The 25,936-nt window shown below is 34.1% G+C and overlaps 1 protein-coding gene across 3 annotated transcripts in view; it reads right to left on the reverse strand.

Annotated features, from left to right (window-relative positions):
* LOC140451697 (adenylate cyclase type 6) overlaps positions 1–25,936 on the reverse strand; it is a 3,083,308-nt gene that overhangs the window by 439,440 nt on the left and 2,617,932 nt on the right. For all 3 annotated transcript variants that reach the window (XM_072545540.1, XM_072545547.1, XM_072545553.1), the window contains one exon: positions 18,035–18,132. In XM_072545540.1, coding sequence (XP_072401641.1) covers positions 18,035–18,132 — 98 coding nt within the window. The remainder of the gene's footprint in view (positions 1–18,034; positions 18,133–25,936) is intronic.

Below are 25,936 nucleotides of genomic sequence, written 5' to 3' on the forward strand. Positions count from 1 at the left end.
ATCTTATTGTATTCGATTGGTTAAATCCTATCATTTGAGGTACTGTACGTCACGATTGGGCTACTAAAAACGAAGATACGTAACTCGGGCCCTTTTAACATTTTGCTGTATTTGATTTCTATCTCATTGTATTCTATTAGTTAAATTCTATCATTTGAGGTAACGTACGTCACGATTGGACTAATAGGACCGAAGATACATAACTAAGGCCATTTTGACATGCTACTCCATTTAATTTTTATGCCTCATTGTATTTTATTTGTTAAATCCTTTCATTTGAGGTACTGCACGTCATGATTGGACTAATAGAACTAAAGATACACAACTAAGACCCTTTTGACATTGTTCTGCATTTGATTTTTCTATCCCATTGTATTCTTTATGTGAAATCCTATCATTAGAGGTACTATACGTCACGATTGGACTAATAGGACCGAAGATACGTGACTACGGCCCTTTTGACATGGCTGTATTTAATTTTTTTATTTCATTGTTTTGAATTCGTTAAATCCTGTCATTTGAGATACTGTACGTCATGATTGGACTTCTAGAAACGAAGATATATAATTAAGGCCTTTTTGACATGCTGCTATATTTGATTTTTTTGTCTTATTGTATTTTATTGGTTAACTCCTATCATTTGAGGGATTGTACGCCGCGACTGGACCAATTGGAGCGAAGATACAATAGGTAGTTGCAATATATCATAACCCGTTACTTTTAACCACACATGATGCCAGAATGATTTGTGGATGAAAAAAATATATATATGTTCTTAAATTTACTATTTCGTTGTGGGTAATATTATATTCAACAGCGATGCCAAATTTCTGATGCTAAAATGATTGATAATGAAAGTGGGATATACATTTTCATGTATATAATGGCAGCGAGTAAACGGTAAAACCCTGAACTAAATATATATAATATTTTCACTGTACCATCATTTTAGACTTAAACATTTTCTGGAATAAACTTGTATAACTCAGTAAGAGATAAAAAGAGAAAGCGGATATTTTAAAATATCAACACGGTATCAACTCTCTAATCAATGAGATGGTTAGAATTTTTGTAACAAGTACAGGAAAAAAGGTATTAAGGTCTTGTAAAGTAGCGTCGATATACAGATGCTACTTTTCAAAACGATGCTAAAGTGATGGTAAAAGCATAATGTATCGATGCGAAAATGTTAGTAGGATGTATATATATATATATATATATATATATATATATATATATATATATATATATATATATATATATATATATATATTCTCTTCACTTCACTTCCTCATTTATTTCAAATAGCGAAGCGGGTCATGTGATTGACAAGATTGCGACAATTTTATTTGAAAAATATATTACATTATTATTATAATATATATGTATATATATATATATATATATATATATATATATATATATCCGATTCACATATCCAATTCAGCTACCAAAGCTCTGTCAAAAGGTTTCAATTTTTATGTCACTCCTCTTTCAATCCCAACTGAGAAAATTATTTGTCAAACTTAAGAAGCTATTTATCATCTTCCTTCCGACCAACCCGAAGTTGCCAGACAATATGTCGCCAGAATTCTCCGTATTTCCAAACCCCCACCGTCAAATATCAGTCTTTCAGAAAGACGCGCCCTCAAAGAACTTTATAATAACCCTGACATTGTTATCCTTCCGGCCGACAAAGGTAATACCACCGTCATTCTTAATTTTTCTAATTATTTCGACAAAAAGTTCGAACTTTTCAATTCCACAGAATACAAACGCGTCCCAAACGATCCCACCACCTATCTAGAAAAAAACGACCAAATCAATTATAAATAAGTCTACTCTACCTTCAGACATCAAAAAATCTCTTATACACAGAGAAAATCATCCCGAATTCCAAAGATATACGGCCTTCCAAATATCCACAAGCCCAATGTATACTAAAGACTCAGATATTTGCAAAACATCTCGCTTTATCCTTACAACCATTAGCCGAAAAAGCTTCTTCCTTTGTCAAAAACTCTTTTTATTTTATTGATCTTCTGAAAAATATTTCCATTTTACCCTCAGATATACTACTTACTTTTGACATTGTTTCTATGTTCACCAACATTTCCATCGATGAAACCATTTCCATCTTGGACTCTAAACATCAAATCCCCCAAGACACTCTATCTCTTAAAAAATACTGCATGTCTAATACATAATTTTCATTCCAAAATCATTTCTATTGTCAAATCAACGGTGCCCCAATGGGACCCCCCTCTCTCCCGTAATAGCTGATATTTTCATGGAACATTTCGAAACAGCAGCCCTGTCCTCATCAAATCTCAAACCCACCTGTTGCTAACGGTACGTTGATGACACCTTTGTCATTTGGGCCCATGGTAAAGACGCATAAAATCTCTTCCTCTCCCACCTGAATAGAATACATCCTAGTATTCAATTCACGATGGAAGTTGAGTCTGAAGCATCTTTGTCATTCCTTGATGTTCTTATTCAGAAAAAGCCACCTTACAGTTTTTCTTATTCCGTGTACCGGAAACCTAACCATACAAACCGTTATCTTAATGCCCAATCACATCATCACCCCGCTCAACTAAATTCAGTTGTCAACACCCTCATTTCTCGTTCCATAAGACTTAGCGACAACAATCATAGGTCATCCGAAATAAATTCAATAAGGCAAATACTTTTACAAAACGGCTACCACAAAATTCAAATCAATAAGAGCATTCAAAAACATCTAAACCCCATTCCATCCAAAAAAGAAACCTTGCCACCGAATCAAACCAAAATCTTTCTACCTTTTATTAAAGGTGTCACTGACAAGATCAGTAGAACTCTTCTTCCTCTAAACATCAAAACCATCTTCACTACTCACTCAAAGTTGTCCAATCTCGTCAAATCCGTAAAAGACCAAATCCCCAATGAAGACCATGGTGTCTACGAGATACATTGTTCCAGTTGCCCACGTACATACATAGGACAGACCAATGAATCCATAACCGTATTAACGAACATTCTATCAGTCAAACATTCTGACACTACTTCAGCCCTAGCCCAACATCGTATTCAGAGAGGCCACAAAATAGATTTCAAAAAAATTAAAAAACGATCGCCCCCATTCGCCTTTAAAATCAAGAATCATTCGTGAAGCTATCGAAATTGAAAAACGACCTAATAGCTTAAATACGCGCGATGACGCTAAACGACTGCCGGCAACATGCGACCCCTGATTCAGCGACTTTCCGCCCACACCGTTCAGGCCACGTCAACTCAGACCACGTCAGCGCATACCGTTCCCGGGCATACTGAGAGTACAAAAGCAGCCACACAGGGTAAGACCGGCCATTCGTATGAGACGCTGAGTGAGGAGGTCACTGGAAACATACCTCTCCATAACAGCGTCGGCGAATAGTTTGAGAGAGCTTTACGCTCTGAAAATTGCAGTACATAGTTCGTCTATAGGAGTAGCATGTCCAAAACACCAACGAAGCCTGGTGGTAGTCGACAAAGCTAATTAGTACGGGGTTTCAGTAGAATATACTGGCCCCAGAACTTTTTCTTTGCCTTGCAAAATCACTGCAGGAACAAGTGCGAGTACGCCGGTGCTTTTACTCCGTGAAAGACGTCCACCGTGGGACACCATTAAGCAGCGTGGTAAAAGCAAGGTAATTATAGTCACTGTCAAAAACCTATACAGTACACGTTAGAGGAACAAGCCTTTTTTTTCAGGGAGTTTTTACCGCTCCGTGAGGCTGCGGAGTCCCTAGCGCTCTGTACGTGTATAGACTTCAGTCCATTGCAATGCCTGGTTTAACTAGGTCTGCCATCTCCACCCGGTGTGTGACTAGATCATAGACCGCGGCACTCGCCGCCAACCCCTACGCCCCACTACTATCGCACGACAATGAATCTGTCGAAACGATTTTCCAGAAATATCATACAATCCATATTCTTAAGCTCAAGAGCTAATTAACCTCCAGATAGAAATCCTCACCCTTCAAACTCGCTTCAACATGAAACGCCGTGAAATCGAGAGAAATAATCCCAACCATAAAATTTTGTCAAAAATCGACACTGATTTTCCTCAGTGTCGAATCTCAAACACCAACACAATGCTCCCAACCTCCATCTAGATCCAACTCACAAAATCGATCACAATCCATCCCAAAAAAGACCACAGCCCCTCAAAACACAGCCCCTTCAACTTCAACCTCTCAAAATCAGCCACAACCTAGCACCTCCAGAATTCAACTCACACACACTCAACCACAAACGTTCGCCAACGCCACTAAGGCACCTTCAAACTCCAGACCAAGAACAAACCCTAACATCACGAATGCAATCAATAACCCAAAAACCTTCGAATACCTCCTAAAGGACATCCCTCAAGATTTGTGCAACCAATGCACTTTTTTCAAAATCCTAAACTGCATACCCATGCTGTATCAAAGGATACACTCACTCAAAGTCCTAAGCTATGGGAAAGCACATCTCAGAACGCTTTATTCCCTTAACCCCGATGATATGCAGACAAAAATTCACAAAGCCACAGGACAAACCCAAATTAAAGTTACGTCTAGAAGCCACGCTCCAGCAAACCAAACCCCAAGACCCACTACGCATCTATTCCTCATTGTAAACGTGTCTCACGATTACTCTGAGGAAGAAATAAAATAAATCCTAACAGAGCAAGACATTCCTGTCACCAGATTGTGGAGAGTAAAATCTCTACAAACTGGAAAAGACACTAGACTTATCAAAGTCCTGATCACCTCGTCTGATAAATTTTCGCACGTATTAAACTATGGCATCCCTATTGATGGTCTAATCCATTACACTGAGCTCCCTCACGGAGCAAATCCAACTATTCCTACCCCCAAATACTACAGCAGATGCTGCACAAACGGCCACTCTATCTCAGAATGCCGTCAAAGGTCCTTCATCTGTCCGAACTGCTGACAAAACCATAAGTCAAGTGATTGCCCAAACCCTACCTCACCTAAATGCCTGAACTGCGGTGGCGAACATCCCGCATATTTCAACCGTTGCCCGAAAAGGCAAGAAAAACCACAGAACACCCACCAAATCCAGCCACTGTCAATCGAAAGATCAACTCCCCCTTTCGATTTAACTACCGATATAAAAAATACCATAAAACTTAGCACCCTTGTGCTACTAAACATCTTCCATGAAAGAAGGGACCTCATCATGTCAATCACGAGCTTAGTGATTGTCAAAATTTTTGGCCACACAATAGTCCTGTCTGGTCACAACAATAAGGTCGAAATGACCTTCCACCCCAACTATTAAACTAACCGCTTATGGATTTCACAATCGGAGCAGCAAATTGCCAAAGGATCTCTAAAAAGAGATACCCCAAATCAAACATATCCTGCAAAATCACAATATCCAAATTCCTGCCATCACAAACACACTTTGTCGAAACACTTTGACTTTTGCAGGATATACAACAGTCTATCGAAACCGCTGTCAGGTTTCCCGTGCGAATGAAATCCTTATCAAACACGGATTACCACACTCCCCCCACAAATTTCCATAAAACATCCTTCCACCTAACGTGGACTTCCTGGCAATTGATCTGCACCTTCCAAACAACCAAACCCTCACGATAATCTCTTACTACAGGCATCCAGCGAGCCCGCTTTCTCTAGAACTTTTAGAGTATTTCTCTACTCTAAATAAAGCAATTCTCATGGGCGACCTTAACTGTAGACACACACAATCGGTGATCATTCAAATAATCCTGAAGGCATCATATTAACTGATATACTTCTAGACCTTCCAATCATAAGAATCACTAACACTGACTACACGTTTCTAAACGCAAATGGGGCATCTATCGTAGACCACATCATCGTTACTGATAGCGTGATGCACAGGTTCGACGATCGATGCCACATAGGCGACACAATAACGTCCAACCATCTTCCGATATTAGTTAATTCTAATATCATGTCACCTCAAACCCCAGCCCCCCAAGACAAATAAGAGATTATCGTAGCGCAAACTGTTCACAATTCCAAGAATTCATCACAAATAATCCCGAGTTAGGCGAACTTAATACTAATGAAAGTATTGACTAGAGTGTAATCCAAATTGAAAACCTAATAATCGAGGCAAACAATCACTCAATTCTAATGAAAATCATTCTACCCTCTTCTCCGGCACTTCCACAATACATCATTGCCAAAATACACCAAAAAAGACGGCTTTTACGTCAATAAAAGATCAACAGAAACCTCCTTATCAAAACAGAATACAATCGCATCTCTGCTCGAATTAAGAGGGAAATATATATCCTACAGGCTCGCCAGTGGGAGGATGCTACCTCGAAATTGGATTACAGAGATGGGGCTAAATTCTGGAACAAATTTAAAGTCCTAACCAAATTAAAACTATCTCAACCATCTCATCTGTTGATCGACAATCAAACTATTAGTTCCCCTGAACTAAAAGCGGAAGCTTTCAAAAACTCACTCCACGAAAACTTTCAAACCCCAGGCAACCCTAACTGTGATCGCTTATTCAAACTCGAACCTGAATTCGCAGTAAGAAATACTCTCATTCACCAAACTCCAAACCACGTCCCAATCATGGACCCTATTACTGACAGAGAAACAGAGAGTTATTGCCAATTAGGCAAAAATAATTCTCCTGGACCTGACAACATCAGTAGAAGGTGTCTAAAGCAACTTCCTGAGAGTATAATCCCGCATCTCACAAAAACTATTATTGCATGTCTCAAAAACTACTATTTTACTACTCCTTGGAAAATAGCTAATACCATGATAATACCCAAAAAGGGTAAGCCCCGTACAAATGTGGAATCATACAGACCTATCTTCTTAATAAATTCACTAGGGAAAGTCCTTGAGCTAATCTTAAAAGAGAGGCACAGTAACTATCTCGACACTCACAATATCATCCCCAAATTTCAGTATGGACTCCAACCAAACAGATAAACTCGAAATGCATTAATAGATTTCACTACTAAAGCCACACAGTCAATAAACGGCAACGGTATCGCCATCTCCACTTTTCTCGATGTACAAAAGGCCTTCGATCAAGTCTGGCATAAAGGACTAATTCGGAGGCTAATTGACATCAGGCTACCTTTACAATTTATTAAAATCATCCATTCTTACCCTTCGAATAGAACAGTGAGAGTGAGAGTAAGCGATCAGGTTTCCACCCCATTCACTCCCCGAGCGGGAGTACCGCAAGGCTCAGTGCTAACACCCCTGTTGTACATCACATACAACAGTTCTATTCCCATCCAAAATATACCACACACCCAAATGTACCCAAGCGAACGGTTACTTCCCTGAGAGGACCTTTAGAAGAGCACAAACTCTTTTAAACGGTATTGAAGAATGGTGTAACACGTGGAGAGTCACGCTAAACGCTGCAAAAACACAAACTATTGAGAAAGGCTCGCTACTAGCCCGACAGCTTCCTACTTAGGTATTTTATTCACTAAAACACTTAATTGGAAACCTGATCTAAAGGCAACTTTAGATAGGGTCAGAAACCGAGCCCATCTCCTAGTTCCACTTGCAGGGACGTTTGAAATAACAAACAACAAAACTCTCACACACACTTACAAAACATTCATTCGGCCCGTTATTGAGTATAAGTCAAACTTATATTGCCTTCTTAAGGGTTATCAAAAGAGAAGACTGATCGCTGCGGAGCGCAGAATTCTGCGTAGAACGTGCAGAAAACGCTGGTACCTCCCCTCCCGTGAAATCCGTCAAACAGCAAACACCACCCCCATTATCGAGAGAATAAAAACTCTCAACAGGAACTTTACTCTCAAAACCATCAACGGCCCCCCGGCTATCGCCCAAAACACCCTTAAAAGTTCCTGCTCTTTCCGCAGTCACGTATCCTCCCGGAAGCCCAAAAATAAACACCTTCATGTCCCGTTTATTCTAATGCAGGCTTGCATTGACGAACTTCCGGAAGAATACGCTGATATCCTAGAGGCCACTCCACTAGCCTATCGCTCCCACACCTAACCCTCTCAAATTCTATTCCCTACCCCGGACAGGGGGAGATTCGTTTTTTGCGGTTTCCCAATCTCACTACTCAACGATACCTGTCCGTCCCCGAGAAAATAGCCGCAACTATCTTCTCACCTGAATCGACAGTTGCTGGAACCGTCTATCGAACTCCGACGAGGCCTGGCCGTTAGCGGGAGCAACCGATGACAGAATTTTAGTACAATACACTAGTTCTGAAGTCGATTGCAAACGCATAAATGGCTGCAGGAACAATGGTCACTAGAGAACACGGTTTTAGTTTCTGTCGATTCAGACTCGCACACATTCACACTAAATACAAATTCACACAACACACTCTCACACAAATCCAACAGTGAAAGGGGTCCTCTTTCAGCTACTGAAACATCCTCACCACTGGGACCCCCGACCATCTGCAGCCTCCGTTAATTTACACGGAGTCTGTGGGCGGCCGGAGAAAATCTATGTGATTCGACGGATTTAGTAACAACGAAATGGTAGCGACCATCACTGTTGGATTTACACACACACACACACACACACACACACACACACACACACACACACACACACACACACACACACACACACACACACACACATTCACACACACATTCACACTGAGCAAAATGCGACAGGTCGACTCTCGAAAGCCGAGGCGCCTCCACTCACGAGCACACTCGTCCACAAAACTACAGTGCAATACACTGGTTTTGGGGCCGAGTTAAGCTCGAGACTGCACAGAACCAATGGTCACTAGAGACCCGGCCTTGACGCATCTATTACTCCATTACCATAAAATTCAACTCTAGCCTGAAGAGGGTAAACCGACCCTAAACGGGTACAAGAAATATTTTCGCATCCTCTCGAAATAAAGCTCCTTTACCTATCATATTGAGAATGAACATTGATGTTTGTATGTAAGACCGGTTGTCACTCGACACTGAGGAGTAGGCAGATTGAGACCTCAGTGCCGTTTGACGGTTCTCGTATTTATACGGAACAAGATACTGGTACGTCACGAGTGAGGGGAGTAGGCAGATTGAGACCCCGAACTCGAACGGAACCGTATCACTCTTGATAATGGCTCCAAAATGGGTACCGAAACGTCGAGTAACAAATTCTCAACGCGGTTCTTGCCGAGAACTTAGTAATTTTCATATTTTCATATATGCATATATATATATATATATATATATATATATATATATATATATATATATATATATATATATATATATGTATATATATATATATCTATATATATATATATATATATATATATATATATATATATATATATGTATATATATATGTATATATATATGTATATATATATATATATATATATATATATATTGTATATATTTATATACATATATACAGGATGATGACTTTTGTGACAAACTCCGTTGTATCTAATACAAGTAAAATGTTGTATACAAAATAGGAGAAGAGCAAAAATATATATTTTTTAAATGAAACTCCTGGCTTTTTATTTTAAATTTAAAATCCACTTTACTTTCTCGATACAAAAATGCAAAGTTGTTTTGTGATATACAGGCCATTTTGAAGATTATAATCAAATTCCAATAAAAATCGTAAAAAGTTCAACTACCTGTATAATTAAAAAAAGCTACAACCACAACGACCTGTTTTAAACATAGATTTTAATTGATTGTCTTAATTTATAAAAAATGATTTATTTTGCTAATACTATGTAAATCTTATACAGAGTAAGTCAAAACACAAATTCATTATTTGTTCAGTATTCCTAAATGCACCACTCTTTATTTTATTTTACCATTAGAAAACAAAGTCAAATGCAGTTTAACGGATCCTATGTATTTTCTATGCCTATATTTAAATAGGTTGAAGATATTTTAGGTTCGAGTGAAACAAGGGTATTTCAGTAATTAAATTTTTTATTTTTATTCACTTTGCTCTTTACGAATACTTTAAAGCAACAAGCAACCCACAAATACAAAAGTTGTCATTGTAGAATTTGTTCGAAATGAGCTCTCATAACATTAAGACAATCTTGAAGATCGTTTTCAAATGATCTATTCGGGTTTATGAAATTATGAAATATGAAACATTATGCTTTTTTAATTTTGACCTTTACATAACTAATTATGATTGTAAGTTCACGGTACACTAGATCTTTAATACAGCTCCAGAAGAAGTCAATTTTACTTAATTCTGGTGATCCAGATGGTCAATTGGTCCTGCTATTTCTGTTCATCTTTTAGCATATTGCTGCGTTATGAGCACTCTTCATGTAAGGAACTTCATGTCAATACCGTAATTTTTGATGGATGTTGGGTGTGGCACGTTTTCAACTCAAATATGAAAATGGTTTACTAAAAACTCGAAACAAACCTCTCCACTTACTATTTCTTCTAGAAAGGGCCTAGTAGATAATTGCCTTGTAGCACTACGCTACCGTAACCTTAGACATTTCCATATCAATTAATGTATCGAGCAAAAAAAAAACTAATTATACGGACTAAGTATTGAACTAAACGCATTGTCTGAAAATCAGTGCTAGTTGGCAAGCGATTTAAAAGCAGAACCAAATGAGAATAAACACTAACGATATTAAATAGAAAACAAAACCGGCAGATGAGAGGCACGATTAATAAAATAAATTAAATAAGGATGTGAAACATTTAAACGGAAAATAAGCCAACCCTAGTTAACCTTTCACTACGGGCTACGGTGTACACAGTACACCATGCGTGTTAAGTTGGTTGCCGTTTCTTAAAACTATTTTCTGCGTTTACGGCGCTCGACGTATCCTATCAGTATAGTATCAACCATTGTCTGTTACAGTCGATACGTGATTTTTGATCGAATAGTTGGGTTGTGATAAAAAATATCAAAGTGAGTTCCCGAACGGTGCCTTCGGTACACCACGCACATAGTTATGTAAGTAAATTTAACGAATGTTAAACTTTAAATTACCTGCAAACGAGTTATTTTCTGTGTAGTTAATGTTACATTGTACTTTTTATACAAAAATGTGAAATGGAAACTTGGGAGAAATATTTTTTATAGGGATCGAGTGCGTGTTAGAAACCCTAAAAGTCTCACACAAGATGAACTTAGAGCTATGGCTGAAGCATTGTTCGAAGAAGAACCTGAGAAAGAAGTTATGGGAGAAGAGGATGCTAGTTCGTCAGAAGAAGAGGAAGAAATTACGGATGACAACGATTATAACACTAAGTCGGAGATAGAACTAAATGATAAAGAGTCTTCTGATTCAGATAACGAGAGCGATGGTGAGAGTTTAGAAAGCGATGAAGATGAGTATTTTATAGCGAAAGATAACCAAACAAAGCAAGATAAACAAATTCCAGCAAAAATATTGTAAAAATAGTTCCTGGGCCAAAGCTGAGTGCTAGAGATATTACCAATGAGAGAAGTGCTTTCGAAAAAATTTTTAGTGACTACATTATTGAAAATATAGTTGAGTGTACAAACTTGAAAATTGCAAATATGCGAATAAAGTATAACCGGCCGAGACGGGCTAAAGACACAACAAAAACAGAAATTATGGAATTTATCGGACTACTACTTCTTGCAGGAACTAAAAAGCAAAACCATACATATTTTCTTGAATTGTGGACTAAAGACGGAACCGGCTCAGAAATATTTAGAGCGTGCATGAGTGCTGATCGATTTTTATTTTTGCTTGCTGATCTAAGATTTGATGACAAAAATAGTAGAGGGATACGCAAGGAAACTGATAAGCTTGATGCTATTCAAGTTACACTGGATCGTTTTGTGGAGAACTGCAACAATAACTACTGTTTAGGAGAAGTAACCTTTCAGAGGTAGATGCAGTTTTATTCAATATATCCCGTCCAAGCCTGCAAGGTATGGGTTAAAAGTATTTGTATTGTGTGATGCCCAGACATTTTATGTTACAAATTTAGAGGTGTATTGTGGTAATCAGCCACAAGGACCTTACAACAAATCAAATAAACCTGCTGATATTGTACATCGTGTTCTTCAAGACTGGAAAGGGAAAAACCGGAACTTGACATGTGATAATTGGTAGACAAGTTACTCATGGGCCAATGATCTTTTAAAAGATAAAGTAACAATGGTTGGCACACTAAAGAAAAATTAACGGGAGCTGCCGTTGGAGTTCCTACCACATAAAGAAAGAGAAGTTGGTCGTCCCTTTTCGGATCTCAAAAAGAGGTAACTATAGTGTCATATGTCCCTGCAAAAAATAAAGCTGTGCCTTTGATATCAACCATGCAACCATCAATGATTCTGCAGTAGATCCGGAGAAAAAAAAGCCAAATATAATTTTAGATTATAATTCTCACAAAGGAGGTGTCGACATAGTAGATAAAATGTGCGGTACATACTCCGTATCAAGGAGAACGCAAAGATGGCCGATGGTTATATTTTTTCAGCTCCTAAACATCGCAGGAATTAACAGCCAAATCCTGTATAATGCTGCAAATATAAACAATCATCAAAAATAAAGAAGGATATTTTTAAAGGAATTATCTTTATCTTTGTTGATACCCACCATTCAGAACGAGCTGAAATACAGAGTTTGCCCTTAGATTTAAAACTATTCCTGAAGAAATATAAAGCTACTGTAGTGGAACAAGAAGAACCACCAGCAAAAATTTCATTTTCATTTCATTTCAAAATTTCAAAAGAACATTCCACCATTATTTGTCCTGAGTGTATTAACTCAAATAACCAGGAAGAAGACGAAAGTGAATAAAGACTCGTATGTGTTTATTTTTCTACCTAGTTAAAAATTTAAAAATTTTCGCATATTTTTTTAGGTTGGTGTTTCAATATGTAATAAATTACTGTTTTCGTTTTTTCTCACTGGTTTACCATTTTGAATTATTTTTTAGTTTTATTTTTTATTATATAATAACTAATTATTTTTTTTTTATTTTTTTATTTAAACACAAAACCACATCAACCGCGCAGGGTTATTAGTGGATATAACAAATACATGAAATATTACATTATATAAAATTGAATAACTTGATGTCTTTTAAATAGCTTAACACTGTCGAAATTTTTTTGGTGAAAACTGTCTTGAGATCATCATCTGTGAATCCGTGGGATCTTCTTTTTTCCTTGAATTGAGGACAATCAAGCAGGATGTGTTTCACAGTCAGTGGGTTAGAGCATGAAGATACTACTCCGCCACTGGCCTGTTGTGCTACTCTGTTTTTTGGAAAACATTGATAATTTCGAAGATTTATATTAACTTGTTTAAAGTGAGTTTCTTGAAGACATAAGATCTTTGGGCATAATTCATTTATTAATAGTTTTAACTGTTCCAAATGGGTATAAAACCCATTAAGATTCCACTGTAAAATAAAGGAATTGGACATGTTAGAATTCTACCTGAGATAATTGTTCATCTGTTTCTTCTGTGGAAGAGATATTGTTGGGCTTTAGTTTCTTTTTTAATCTAGTTTTATTATTTTTTAATTTTGAATTGTGGGTATAAGCGTGAACAAAATTAAGGATCTCAATTAGCTCGGTAGTTTCATTCGAGTAATCTTTTGAAATTATTTCAGGGTGTTTGGCATATATTGTATTTTCTAGAAAGTCACATATTTCATTATAATTTAGGATAAACGGTGGTGATCTGTTTTCTATTTTGTCTTTAATTGACTCTAGTGAAAGTAAAAGTTCTTCGCGGGAATTTCTGGTTGATTTTTTTGACTTTTTTTTGGTTTGCTTACTACAGGAGAAGTAAATATCTGTAAATCAGTCTGTGGGCTATTTTCGTTAGTGTCTGGAGAAGATGAGATGAACCTTTTTAGTTGATTAGGGACGTTTGTGTTAATTGGATTTGGTGTTATTTCTACTGGACTAGGATTTCTGATGTTGTTTGAGGTTGATGATGTTGGAGTTTTTAAGGAAGATATTTCACTTCTATTACTTATGGATCCTGTCAGGTTCTTGTCAGTTTCCATAATTTGTTCTGTTTGGTTATTAGAGGATTTTATTGTAATTAATGTGTTTTGAAAAGTTTCTGGGTGTGTACTAGCAGTGGATGAATTAGCTTTGTCAGAACTTTGTAGTTCTGTTTGGTTATTAGATGTATTTACTGTAGGTAATATGTTTTCAGAAGTTTCTGAGTGTACATTAGAAGTAGTGGGGTTTGCTTGGTTAGAGCATTCAGCTTCCTGATGACCAATATTCTTGCATTTTGTACAGTTAAATCCTTCTATAGAAAGGTATAAACGATAATTGGTATTATCATAAGAGATAATGAGAGAATCAGGAATAGATATATTGTCTAAAGGTGTAATAAATATTTGCCTTCTAAAACTCAAGATATGATTGTATTCGCTTTCAGGCATACCTACTCGTAGAACAGTCATTTTTGAGACGGAGTTTATACCCATCTGATGTAGTTCTTGTTCAATTAACGAGTTTGGAACAGTAGGACAAGCATTTGATATGACTAGTCTTTCAGCTGGAGAGATAAGTCTTCTTATTTCTACTTGAGTTTCTTTTATATTAACATATTTGTGGGAATGTAGTAGTGAATCGACTGCATTTTTTGATGATAGATATAGACATATTCTATTGTTGGCAATTCTGGAAGCGAAGGATACGTTACGTGGACCAACTAGTGAACCAACGGCGATGATATAGTCATGAACTTTAGTTCCTTCAATACTGGAAAGTATTCTAGCTTGTTCTATTGTTGGATCTTTAAATGTGTTGACAACACTGGAATATGAGACGTGAGATGAAGTGTGAGTAGTATTCATAGTTTTATTCGAAGTCATGGTTGATTAAGTCCGGCCCTATCACCGGTTCGAAAACCGGTGTGGATTTTGACCCAAAACTGGATTTGTTTCTATTTCTTCGGAACGTTATAGGTTATATTAATATTAATATAAATACTATGAAGTGATTCTTGGTACTCACGTAACGTTTACTCGGTTGACTTGAAGGTAGCACTATAAAGATTTTCTCCAATAAGTTAACTACCTTTTTACTGCCGAAGTTCACACACTGCTTAGTTTTTAACCAGTTTTACTAAATGAAACTGTGAAAAATACTTTAATATTAATTAATATTGAGTATTGTTGAAAGAGTTCTAACTATAATATGTATTCTCTAACTAATTATTGATTAAACACAAGTTGTGCAATTTAATATAGTTGTAATTATTAAAGAAATTTTGTTTCTGTAGCTATTTGTAACTGGTGTATAGAGTACACCCCGCCCGTATTTGAGATTCATGGTTGGGCGCCCGTAGTTAAAGGTTAAATAAAATCATGAAAACAGTCGTCTGGTGAGTAAATTTTTGTACAGTTTAAATATGTAGGAACCACATGTAGATAAATTATTTATTTTATTAGATAATAATTCAAATTTAGTGAAGCTTATGCTAGAAATTTATTACTCAAATATTATTTTCGAGTTTATTGTGTGAGGTGATTATTCTATATGCGTGGAAGAATACCGTTCAGTATCTTGATAAACCGGTGTATCTCACCTTGTATCCACGGAAAAAATTTCTAGATACTTATAAGAACTTCTTTTTAGCCGTACTTACTAAATAGAAAAAAACACAAGTAAGCCTATATAAGATAAACCTCAGGAACAACAAAAAATAAGGAAATTGGAAGGTAAATCTTACCGATCACCCATTTTCATAAGGAAATCTTATTGATGTAAGTGGCCTACAAACTACCATCGAATTGGAGCAGTTAATCGCTTATGGTCGTTATTAAACTGTGTAGCAAGTATTCCTTGTCTGGAGTTGCATTAAGATAAGTGTCTCTAATTCATTCTTATATACTGTACTTTTGGTTAAACAACGTAAATGTTTTAGTAACTAATCTAATTGAAGTTTCAAATTTTTTCTTCTTTATTTCGCTTCAATCATAAAGATTTAAATCAACTTTATCTTTGAATTTTACTTTATATTCACCGTTTATTTATAAAATTAAATTAATACATTACACGATATTGTTTTGCATCACCGAATGCATGTAAAGGGGTATAAGTACTTACCGACCTAAGCATTGGTATTTAAATAAAAACTTTTATTAAGCTAATTAAGTGTTGTCATAACTATAATTTTTAATGGTACAACAATGTATGCGCTCAGTCACTAGTACTCAAAATTTTATGTCTGTATCTTGTTAAAGTTTTAATCTAAAATCACTAAAATTTTCTGTTTGTATGTTGTAAAATTTTTTAATTTAAAACAAAAGGAGCTTTATAAAAAAAAGTATATTTTACATTTTCTATACATTATATAATCAAGTCATTTTTTACATTTTTCTAGAATAAAACCACATATTATATATATTGCGTTTTACTTTACCTACACTTGGTCTCTCTCAGCTACTGGGTTTTAAATAGCTTTTTTTAGAAATAAATCATACTTTTATCGTTTATCACTATACTTTCTAGCACTCCCACTGTAATATCAACAGAGTAGAAGTTAGTAAATCCTTTCCTCTTCAGTGATCTTCGGTTTTTATCTTTTGTTTCTTAATCATCATCGATTTTATTCTAACACGGCACGAAAAGCCAGCCGATCTCCATTCCCTGAATATCTACGTCTCATCTTCTTATCATACTCTATATCTCTCTCACTCACTAAACTTTAGTTAACCAGCTTGACCATCCGGTCACTTGAATTCCCTTCCAATTAATATCACTTGCTCTAATTTTTCTCCATTTTTTTATCTCTCGTTTGATCAAATTGTTAAGCCTGGTTTTTATTTTTCTTTCTTTCTTTTTCTCTTTTTTCTCCAATCCAGTCTTTTATCTTTATTACCAAAAAAAAATAACCTTATAACCCCATGTTATAAGTTAGCTACCATGTTTTTAAAATTATTCGCGGTCAATTTTTGATTTGGCGGGTCTGGTATTGGTGCATTTGGCGGATAATGTCAAAACGGTTTAATTGTCACCAATGACGATCATTGTAAACAATGAATTGTCAATTTGTGAAAGATACCTTCAGAGCAACCTTGATTTTAATGATATAGAAACACCTTTTTATTTTGAACACCATTTACAATCATACCAACAATTTCTTTATTTAATTTTTGATTTTTTTGTGTGTTGCTTTCAGATATTTGTCAAGAATAAACTAAATAAAATTAATAAATTTAATTCATGAAATACCTTCTTTTCACTACAATTTAAAATATCTTTAAAACTATTAGGTATAACCATAGAAACTACCTGGACAAATTAAACTATACTGAGTTTAGTTTATGATGGTGATATAAAATATAGAGTCATATGAAATACAGATGTATTTGAGAATATTGAACATAAATAATGAATTTGTGTGTTGAGTTATCCTGTATTAGATTTAAAAAGTTTTAGCAAAATCAATCAATTTTATGAATTTTGACAATCACCTAAAAACTATGTCTACAATAGGTCGTTGTGTTTTTACTTCGTTTTAGTTATACGGGGAGTTGAACTTTACGATTTTCATTGAAATTTGGTTATACCTTTTTAAATACTCTGTATAGTACAAAACAACTTTTTATTTTTGTAACAAGAAGGTGAAGTAAATTTCAAATTTAAAATAATATACAGGGTGTTCTATTATAAAAAATTCATTAGTGAGTTACATTGTTATGAAAGTCCCTGTATATTTGTAACTAACTTTAATATACTACAACTAAGTCCTATTTTTAATGAGAGAAATTTATTTAAAGTCTACTGATCTTTCCTTTCGCGACAATATCACCCCAATCTCTAAAAACCCCAAAACTAATAAAGAGAGTAAACGTTCTTATAGGGGGCTCTCGTTCGGATCTTGTCAGGATCGAAAACAAGCGATATCCCAAAATCTATCAACCGTATTAATCGACAAAATGTCTTCTGCACACTTTCTATCAAACCACCGACCATTAACAATAACATTTCCTCCCCGTTACTTTCTGTTGATCCCCATTCAATCTTCTCCGTAACAAACTTACTTCGATGAATGTCCGTGTTGTGATCCGTGTCCCATTATCCTCATTTCTTTTGCGATGTTGCCATTCATTGGGTGATTTTGATAAGGGATGGATGTGTCCTAGAATAAATAGAACCAGTCAATAAAATTATTATTGCATGTTTGGTTTTGCATGAGTGGTAAACAGAACCACTAGTTTTACAAAAGTTTAATATTATTAATGGAAATTATATATTTATGCAAATACATGTCAAAAGAAAATCACGTGAAAATATTAAAAAAAAACAAAAAATTAGAAACAAAAAGAATACATAAAAAAATTATTATTTAAATGTATGAGCAAAATGTTAATTAAAATAATTAATTCTTACAATGTAAATGCCATAAAATGTGTCTGTAAATTTGTTGTATGTAATAATTTGCTAACCAAAGCCAATACAAAAAAAAATCGAATGGTTGCTAATTCCGTTGTCAACGTAGATAAAATATTAGCAAAAAGTTTAGTGGTAGCATTAAGGACAGTATACTTTACGGTATATATATATATATATATATATATATATATATATATATATATATATATATATATATATATATATATATATATATATATATACTACTCTCCAAAATTATCGCACCACCTAAAATGGACCATGATTTTAAAACTATAATTCTTCTAAACCCTTAATTGGATTTCCATGATTTATTTTTCACATTGTAGGTATATTTCTAGTTAATGACTATATTAATGTTTTTTAAGAAATGTCAACGTTTTACTTATATACAGGGTGTAGAAATAAAGTTGTGTTTTTTCATCTAATTTTGCAACACCCGGTGGAATTTATTAGAAACAAACGCTACATGTTATGAATATTTTAAGATCGCTTTATTCTTTCTTTACATTTTGGTAAAAAAATCATTACGATACGTTTATTATCAAAAAAGAATAGTATGTTGAAAGCATTGCGTGATTTTTTACTCTCCAAAATTAACGCCCGACCTCAACTCTACCATAATTATTAAGCTATTTTTCTTGTGTATCCTTGATTCGATTTAAATCAATTTTTTTGCTCATTGCAGACCTATTTCTAAGTAATTACGGTATTATTGTTTTCTGGGAGGTGTCAACATTTCACCTAGATACCGGGTGTAAAAATAAATTTGATTTTTCATCTTATTTTGCAACAACCCGTGGAATTTACTTAAAGCAAATGCTACATCTTAATCTTAATATTTTAAATAAGTTTCATTTTTTTTTCAACATTTTCGTAAAAAATCATCAATATCTTTATTATCAAAAAATAAAAGTACGTTCAAAGTGTAACGTGACTTTATTGAATTGTAAAAATTCAACATTCAATTTCAAGAAATCTGAGCCAAGATAAATGTGTTCAGGCTTATGTTATCGTAAAATAGGCTTGAGGTTAGGGGTATTTCATATTACAATATCACGATTTATTCAACGTTTTCGAGAAACAAACGACCATACAAAACGGCGTGGATAAGGAAGAGAAAAACTTACAACACCACGACAAGATCAGTTTATCAGGCTTCGTGCTATAAGAGAACGTTTTCTCACAATAAGACATTCACAAATACAAGTGACAAATGTTCATAATATTCAAATTAGATACACTATATAAAGGCGTCTCGCTGAACAAGATCTGCAAATAAGGATACCAGTCAGAGCTTTAAACGTAAATCATTGTAGAAGTAGATTAAAATTTACCAGAGAGCACCTTGACTGAAATGTTGATGACTGGAAGTACGTGTTGTTCACTGATGAATCGTGGTATTGCTTATATAGCTCAGTGTGAGAGTTAATCAACGGCCAAGAGAACGCTATGCACAGTGTAACATACGACCTATTACTTTATTTAATGGTGGATCTGTAATGGTTTTATTTTCTTTTAATGAGAATTTGTGTCTCCTGTCTCTCTTGACGACATGGAAGTTATTGTAAGAGAAGTCTGGGATGCAATTGATCAAGACCAAATACGCTGCTTGATTTTAAGTATGCCTCGCCGCTGTGAAGAAGTAATTAGATTTAGAGGTGGAAATACTCGTTATTAAGTGTTTTTGGGAAAGGGAAATTGTTAAAGAATATTTAGGTTATATTTTCTTAGGCTTTATTTGTATTAAATGTCAATAAAGTTTATGTAAGTAATGTTTTCTTTGCTTTAAATGTTGATAAAAACTTGTTACATTTAAAGTTTTGTATAATCTTTGATAATAGAGATATCGAAATAATTTTTTCACAAAAATCTTAAGAAAGAACAAATTTATCTCAATAATAATAAGATATAGCGTTTATTTCTAATAAATTCCACGGGGTGTTGCAAAAAAACGATGAAAAAACACAACTTTATTTTTAAACCCCGTATACGGGTAAAACGTTGATATTTTTCAGAAAACATTAATACATTGATTTACTAGGAATTGACCTATAATATAAAAAAAAACATCATCAAAATCTAGTCATTCGTTCAGAAGAAAAATAGCTTCAAACTTTTGGTACATTTAAGGTGGTGCGTTAATTTTGGGCATTAGTGTATACAGATTCGGCAAATTTTCAACTACCGTATACGTTATTCAGTATGTGGAACAAAGATAACACTTAATTGTTTGAATAGAAGTGAGAGGCAGTCATCATCTCGACGGAGTAGGTATGACTTTTAAACAGTGTTGCTATTATTTCTGTTACATATTTCCTTCTAAATTTTAGTCCGATGCATGAGTCTAAAATAATATTTAAATCCACTACAGTTCATTGTAGAATAAAAATTAATATTGTCCCAAAAAAATTCAAATAAAGTAGCCACGTAATTGTTATTTTCTAATCGATTTTATCAATTACTTTATTAGTTAACAAAGAACAGTGATTTAAGTAATTTATGTGTGGCAACAAAGCATTATTCCCCTGAAGAGTTTGAAATTTTAAGCAACGCCTTCTTTTACAGTGCGAAGCGGCATAAAAATACACCGATGACCGACAGTAATTATCGGACGTTGATAGGGTGTAGTTCTTTGCATTAAATTATTTCGTCGCCAACTTTCCGTCAGTAAATCTTTAAGAAAAACTCAAACACTTATAGGAATTCGAGTTTTAAATGTAATTTTTGTAGATTTTTAGCTCTGGTAGCTAGCAAATAAAACAATAATTAACTTAACAAACATTAACTAAATATAAATATTATTTTTATAAGAAAAAAACCAATCAAAAAAATTATTCTAAATAATTAAAATTAAAGGCATTTTTAAAAAATCTCTAACCAATTAAATGTTCAAACAAACCACCATTTTAAGCTAAACAAAATCCGAATCTATCAATTAAAGCAAGTCTCATTGCATTTAGCTGATTTGGTTGTACTCGACTACAAAGTTGAACAATTTTTTCTTACAATTCTGCTAAATTGGTGGCTCGTTCGAAATCATGCCGATATAATTTTGATTTTAGCATTCCTAAGAAATAAAATACCAAAGGTGCTAAATCTGGTGATCTAGGGGGCCATTTTATTGTTCCTCGTGTAGAAATTATTCGTCCAGGAAATGTTTGTTCCAAATAATTTGTAACTTCGATTGCATTATGTGCTGGGCAACCATCCTGTTGAAACCAAATATCATCGAAGTTGACCGCAAGGTTTCGAACAGCTGGAATAATCTGATTGCGTAATAAATCTAGATACTTTCGCCCATTCAGATTTCCCGTAATAAAAAATGGACCAATTATATTATCGTTATAAATGCCAGTCCACACATTTAATTTCTTTGGGAATTGTGTTTTCACAGAAATACTCAAATGTTTCTTTTCCCTAGACCAATAGCGGACGACAGATGGATTATGACGTTTATGGATTGTGAATGAAGATTCATCGGAAAACATTTTTTAAAAAGTTACTGTTTTTAAAAAGCAGCAATAAATAACTGTATTATTTCTACAATAGAATGGTTCCCATAATACCATTTCACCATTTGAATCTTTTCTTTTTGAAAATACAGTAGAACCTCGATAGGTCAAACCTCAATAAATTAAAAACCTCTATAACTTCAAAAAATTATATGTTCCCTTCCCATCGGAGCCCAAAACCTCTACAACTTAAAATACACAATCTCGATAACTTAAATAAATAATATCAATATTGGCCCTCAGTAACTTAAAGAAATGTTTTCACAATCCCTATAACATAAAATTGTTTACCAATGACAGCTGAACAGCTTACTGTATCATAAGTTTTGATCACTGTTCTAGAAACATCGATTTAGGTACTGTGTGATACCTTGCTTAAAATGAGTTCAAAAAGAAAATTAACAACGCTAACATATGCTGATAAATTAAAAGCTATAGAAGCAGTGAAAAATGGATTTAAAAGAAAAGAAGTTGCGGCTCTGTTTGGAATACACGAGAGTACATTATCAATCATCATAAAAAAAGAAACCGAACTATTGAAAAAACAAGAATCAGGAGACAAAAATTGCCGAATTCCCTAATTTGGAACAGTGTTTGTTTACGTGGTTAAAACAATATCGAAACAAAAACATCAGTATCAGTGGACCCATACTGAAAGAAAAGGCTATAGAGTTCGCTAATTCACTAAAAATCGATAATTTTAAAGCCAGCAATGGCTGGTTAGAGAATTTCAATAAACGAATGATTTAGCCTTAAAAAAATGTGCGGCGAAAGTACGAGCGTAAGCAAATCAGTCTGCCAAGAATGGAAATCTGACTTGCATAATTTAGTGAATAATTATGATCCCAATGATGTTTTTAATGCTGATGAAACTGGTCTGTTTTTTAACTATCTTCCCGAAAAAACATTAACATTCAAAAATAAAAAATGTCATGGAGAAAAACACAGCAAGGAACGACTTACGATTCTGCTTTGTGCAAATTCTAAGGGCACAGAAAAACTCAAACCTTTAATTATATAGGTAAGTCAAAAAAACCTCGGTGTTTTGCAGGTTTAAAATCACTACCCATGGATTATGAAGCCAATAAAAAAGCATGGATGACAGCAGAACTTTTTAAAAAATGGCTGAATAATATAGATTAGCAAAGGGCAACTTGAAATAGAAAAATTGTTCTGTTCATTGACAACTGAACAGCACACGGAGTCATTCCACCATTAAAGGCAATCAAAGTACAATTTCTTCCACCAAACACAACATCACAACTTCAACCTTTGGATCAGAGTATCATTAAAAATTTTAAAACATTATACAGAAAAGAAGTTGTTAGAAGAATGATAGCTGATATGGAGCAAAATACGATTTCTTCTATCAATGTTCTTCAAGTAATGAGGATAATGAACAAAACATGGCAAAACGTAACACTCCTCACAGTGAAAAACTGCTTTAGCTTTAGAACCTGTGGTTTTTCTTCAGAACCTCAAGAAATCATTTTGAAGAGGAAGATAATAATGATCCTGAATAATGGAATAACAACATGCACTGTATTTAAAGTTATAAAGACGATGAATTTAATGACGACCCACAAACTTCATCTAAGAGCATATCAATCAACGAAGCAAGAGTGCTATAATGACTGTACGATCATTTATAGAGCAGTGTAGAAACATAAAAGATAACGTATTTTCTTCTCTATGTTATTTAAAATCAAATCGATTTAGAATCTATGAATTGTTTAAATCAAAAGAAAATCTCAGACTTTTTTTAGTAGACTATACCTTTAATTATTGCTTTAACTTTTTGTAACGAATATAATAAATGAATGTAGTGTATGTAGTGTATAATAAATGCCTATATTTTAATGAACTTCTGACCTATATTAATCCATCACAACATAGACCCTTGATAACTTAAAACCTGCATAACTTAAAATACTTGGTTTTTCCCTTGGAATTTAACTTATCGAGGTTCTACTACTGTATACGCTTGGCATGTTAATTATTTGTTTTCAACCTTTTACCACGACAGCTAAAAATCAAAGAAATAGACCTTACCTTATTGACCTTAAACCTGCTGTACAGATAAGGACCGCCTATTCTTTTGAGGGGAAGTCGTAGAGGGGGCAAATGGTTTATACTATTTGTCTGTCTACTGAAGTGCGATATTTATTTAGCTCACGCTGTTGTCGCATCTCAATTTCTCAATTCAGTATTCTTTGTTAATTAATGAAGTAATGATATAATCGTTTAAAAAATAATACTTACATGATTACTTCATGTAAGGTTTGTTGGGGCAATATTAATTTTCATTCTACAATGAACTGTAGTGGATTTAAACATTATGTTACACTCATGTATCCGACTAATGTTTTAGAAGGAGTTATGTTACAGAAATTTCGCAACACTGTTTAAAAATTAGACTCGCTACTCCAAGTGCGTGGATTGTGTCTCACTCGTATTCAAACAATTAAGTGTTATCTTTGTTCCACATACTGAATAACGTATACGGTAGTTGAAAATTTGCCGAATCGGTATATATATATATATATATATATATATATATATATATATATATATAGATCTAGCGGTTAATGTGGGCCCCGTACTAAAACGGTATTATACTAACTCCAGGAGAATATACACCGTGTATATTATTATCTGGGTAGCGCTTTATGTAGACTCCGACCATCACGTAGGATTAAATGAACTCCGTAATAGGGTAAAACACTTTTGGGATCCGTATGTATTCTTCCCCGTACACAACTAAACTCCTCCGATGTTGCCAATAATTTGATTAGTCGTAGATTTTTAAATTTTACAGCAGGTACGTTTTGGAACTTGAAATTTATTTAAATATCAATCAATTTAGTCATCCCGAAATTTCACAAATACTTGGTTAATGTAGTTAAATATTTTATGGTGGTAATTTATATTACTTGCTTTAATTATTTTTAAACTTAAGTTAGTGTCTGTTATAAGCTTGGAAAAGGCAATTTTTATGTATTAGTATTTTTTTAATGCATTGACACTGAAAAATTTATTATATAAATGTACGTTCCGATGTTTCGATTGCTACGTTTTATGATGTACAATATTTGTTTCATAAAGTAGTAAAATTTAAATTATAATAATTTGTAAATCAATCTTAAAATTTAATTTTTTACTGTCTAATTTCAATATTTCAATTTTTAAATGTAGGGAATTCAATATCTTACTATAATACTTTAGTATGTAACTTGTAACAGATACTAAAATAATAAGGAGGCATAACACCTAATTTCCCTTTTAACTATAAATGTATCGTATAACGTAACATAGCAATCAGTAGTGAGTCATTACTCAGATAAAATATTTCGGTGACTTTATGGTACTTTGATTATAGCCAACATATCTATTACAATTATTACATATAATATGTTCGGTTGTTTTAAAAAATACTTTGTCGCTTGTAAATTTTGTATCTTTCGTTATCAGGCATACGAGTATTTTATTTTTAATTTAGAAGTAAATGTATATATAATATTCTTTTTTCTGTCACTTATTTTAAATATGGTTCACTTATATTCTTCTTGCTTATTTATTTTTATTCGTAATACTTATAACGTACGTAATAACGTACCCGTTGTTGCAAAAAGCAACAACGGGTACGAAAGATATCAGGTATCAGGGGTGATATTTGTCAATCTAAATGCCGCCTACGACACATTAAATTAGAGGACATTTCTCCAAAAACTGTATGACAAACTGTAAACATCGTTTTATCCGCGTATATCTACAGAACAGAAGATTTTTCGTATCATTCAATGGTAATATGGAGAACGCAGACAAACGGTCTCGCTTGGGGTAGCGTAATGGCACCTACACTGTATTACATTTACACAAATGATCAACAGATACCAGTAGATACTAGGATTTTCATGTAGACCATACATTGCACAACCAAAAACTTTTGTTGCTGGAGTGGAAAAAAATCTAGTAGATGCCTTAAATATAATAAAAATGAACTACGATTTAATTTTA

The sequence above is a fragment of the Diabrotica undecimpunctata genome, chromosome 1 (genome assembly GCF_040954645.1).
Source record: "Diabrotica undecimpunctata isolate CICGRU chromosome 1, icDiaUnde3, whole genome shotgun sequence".
In the NCBI taxonomy this organism is placed as follows: Eukaryota; Metazoa; Arthropoda; class Insecta; order Coleoptera; family Chrysomelidae; genus Diabrotica; species Diabrotica undecimpunctata.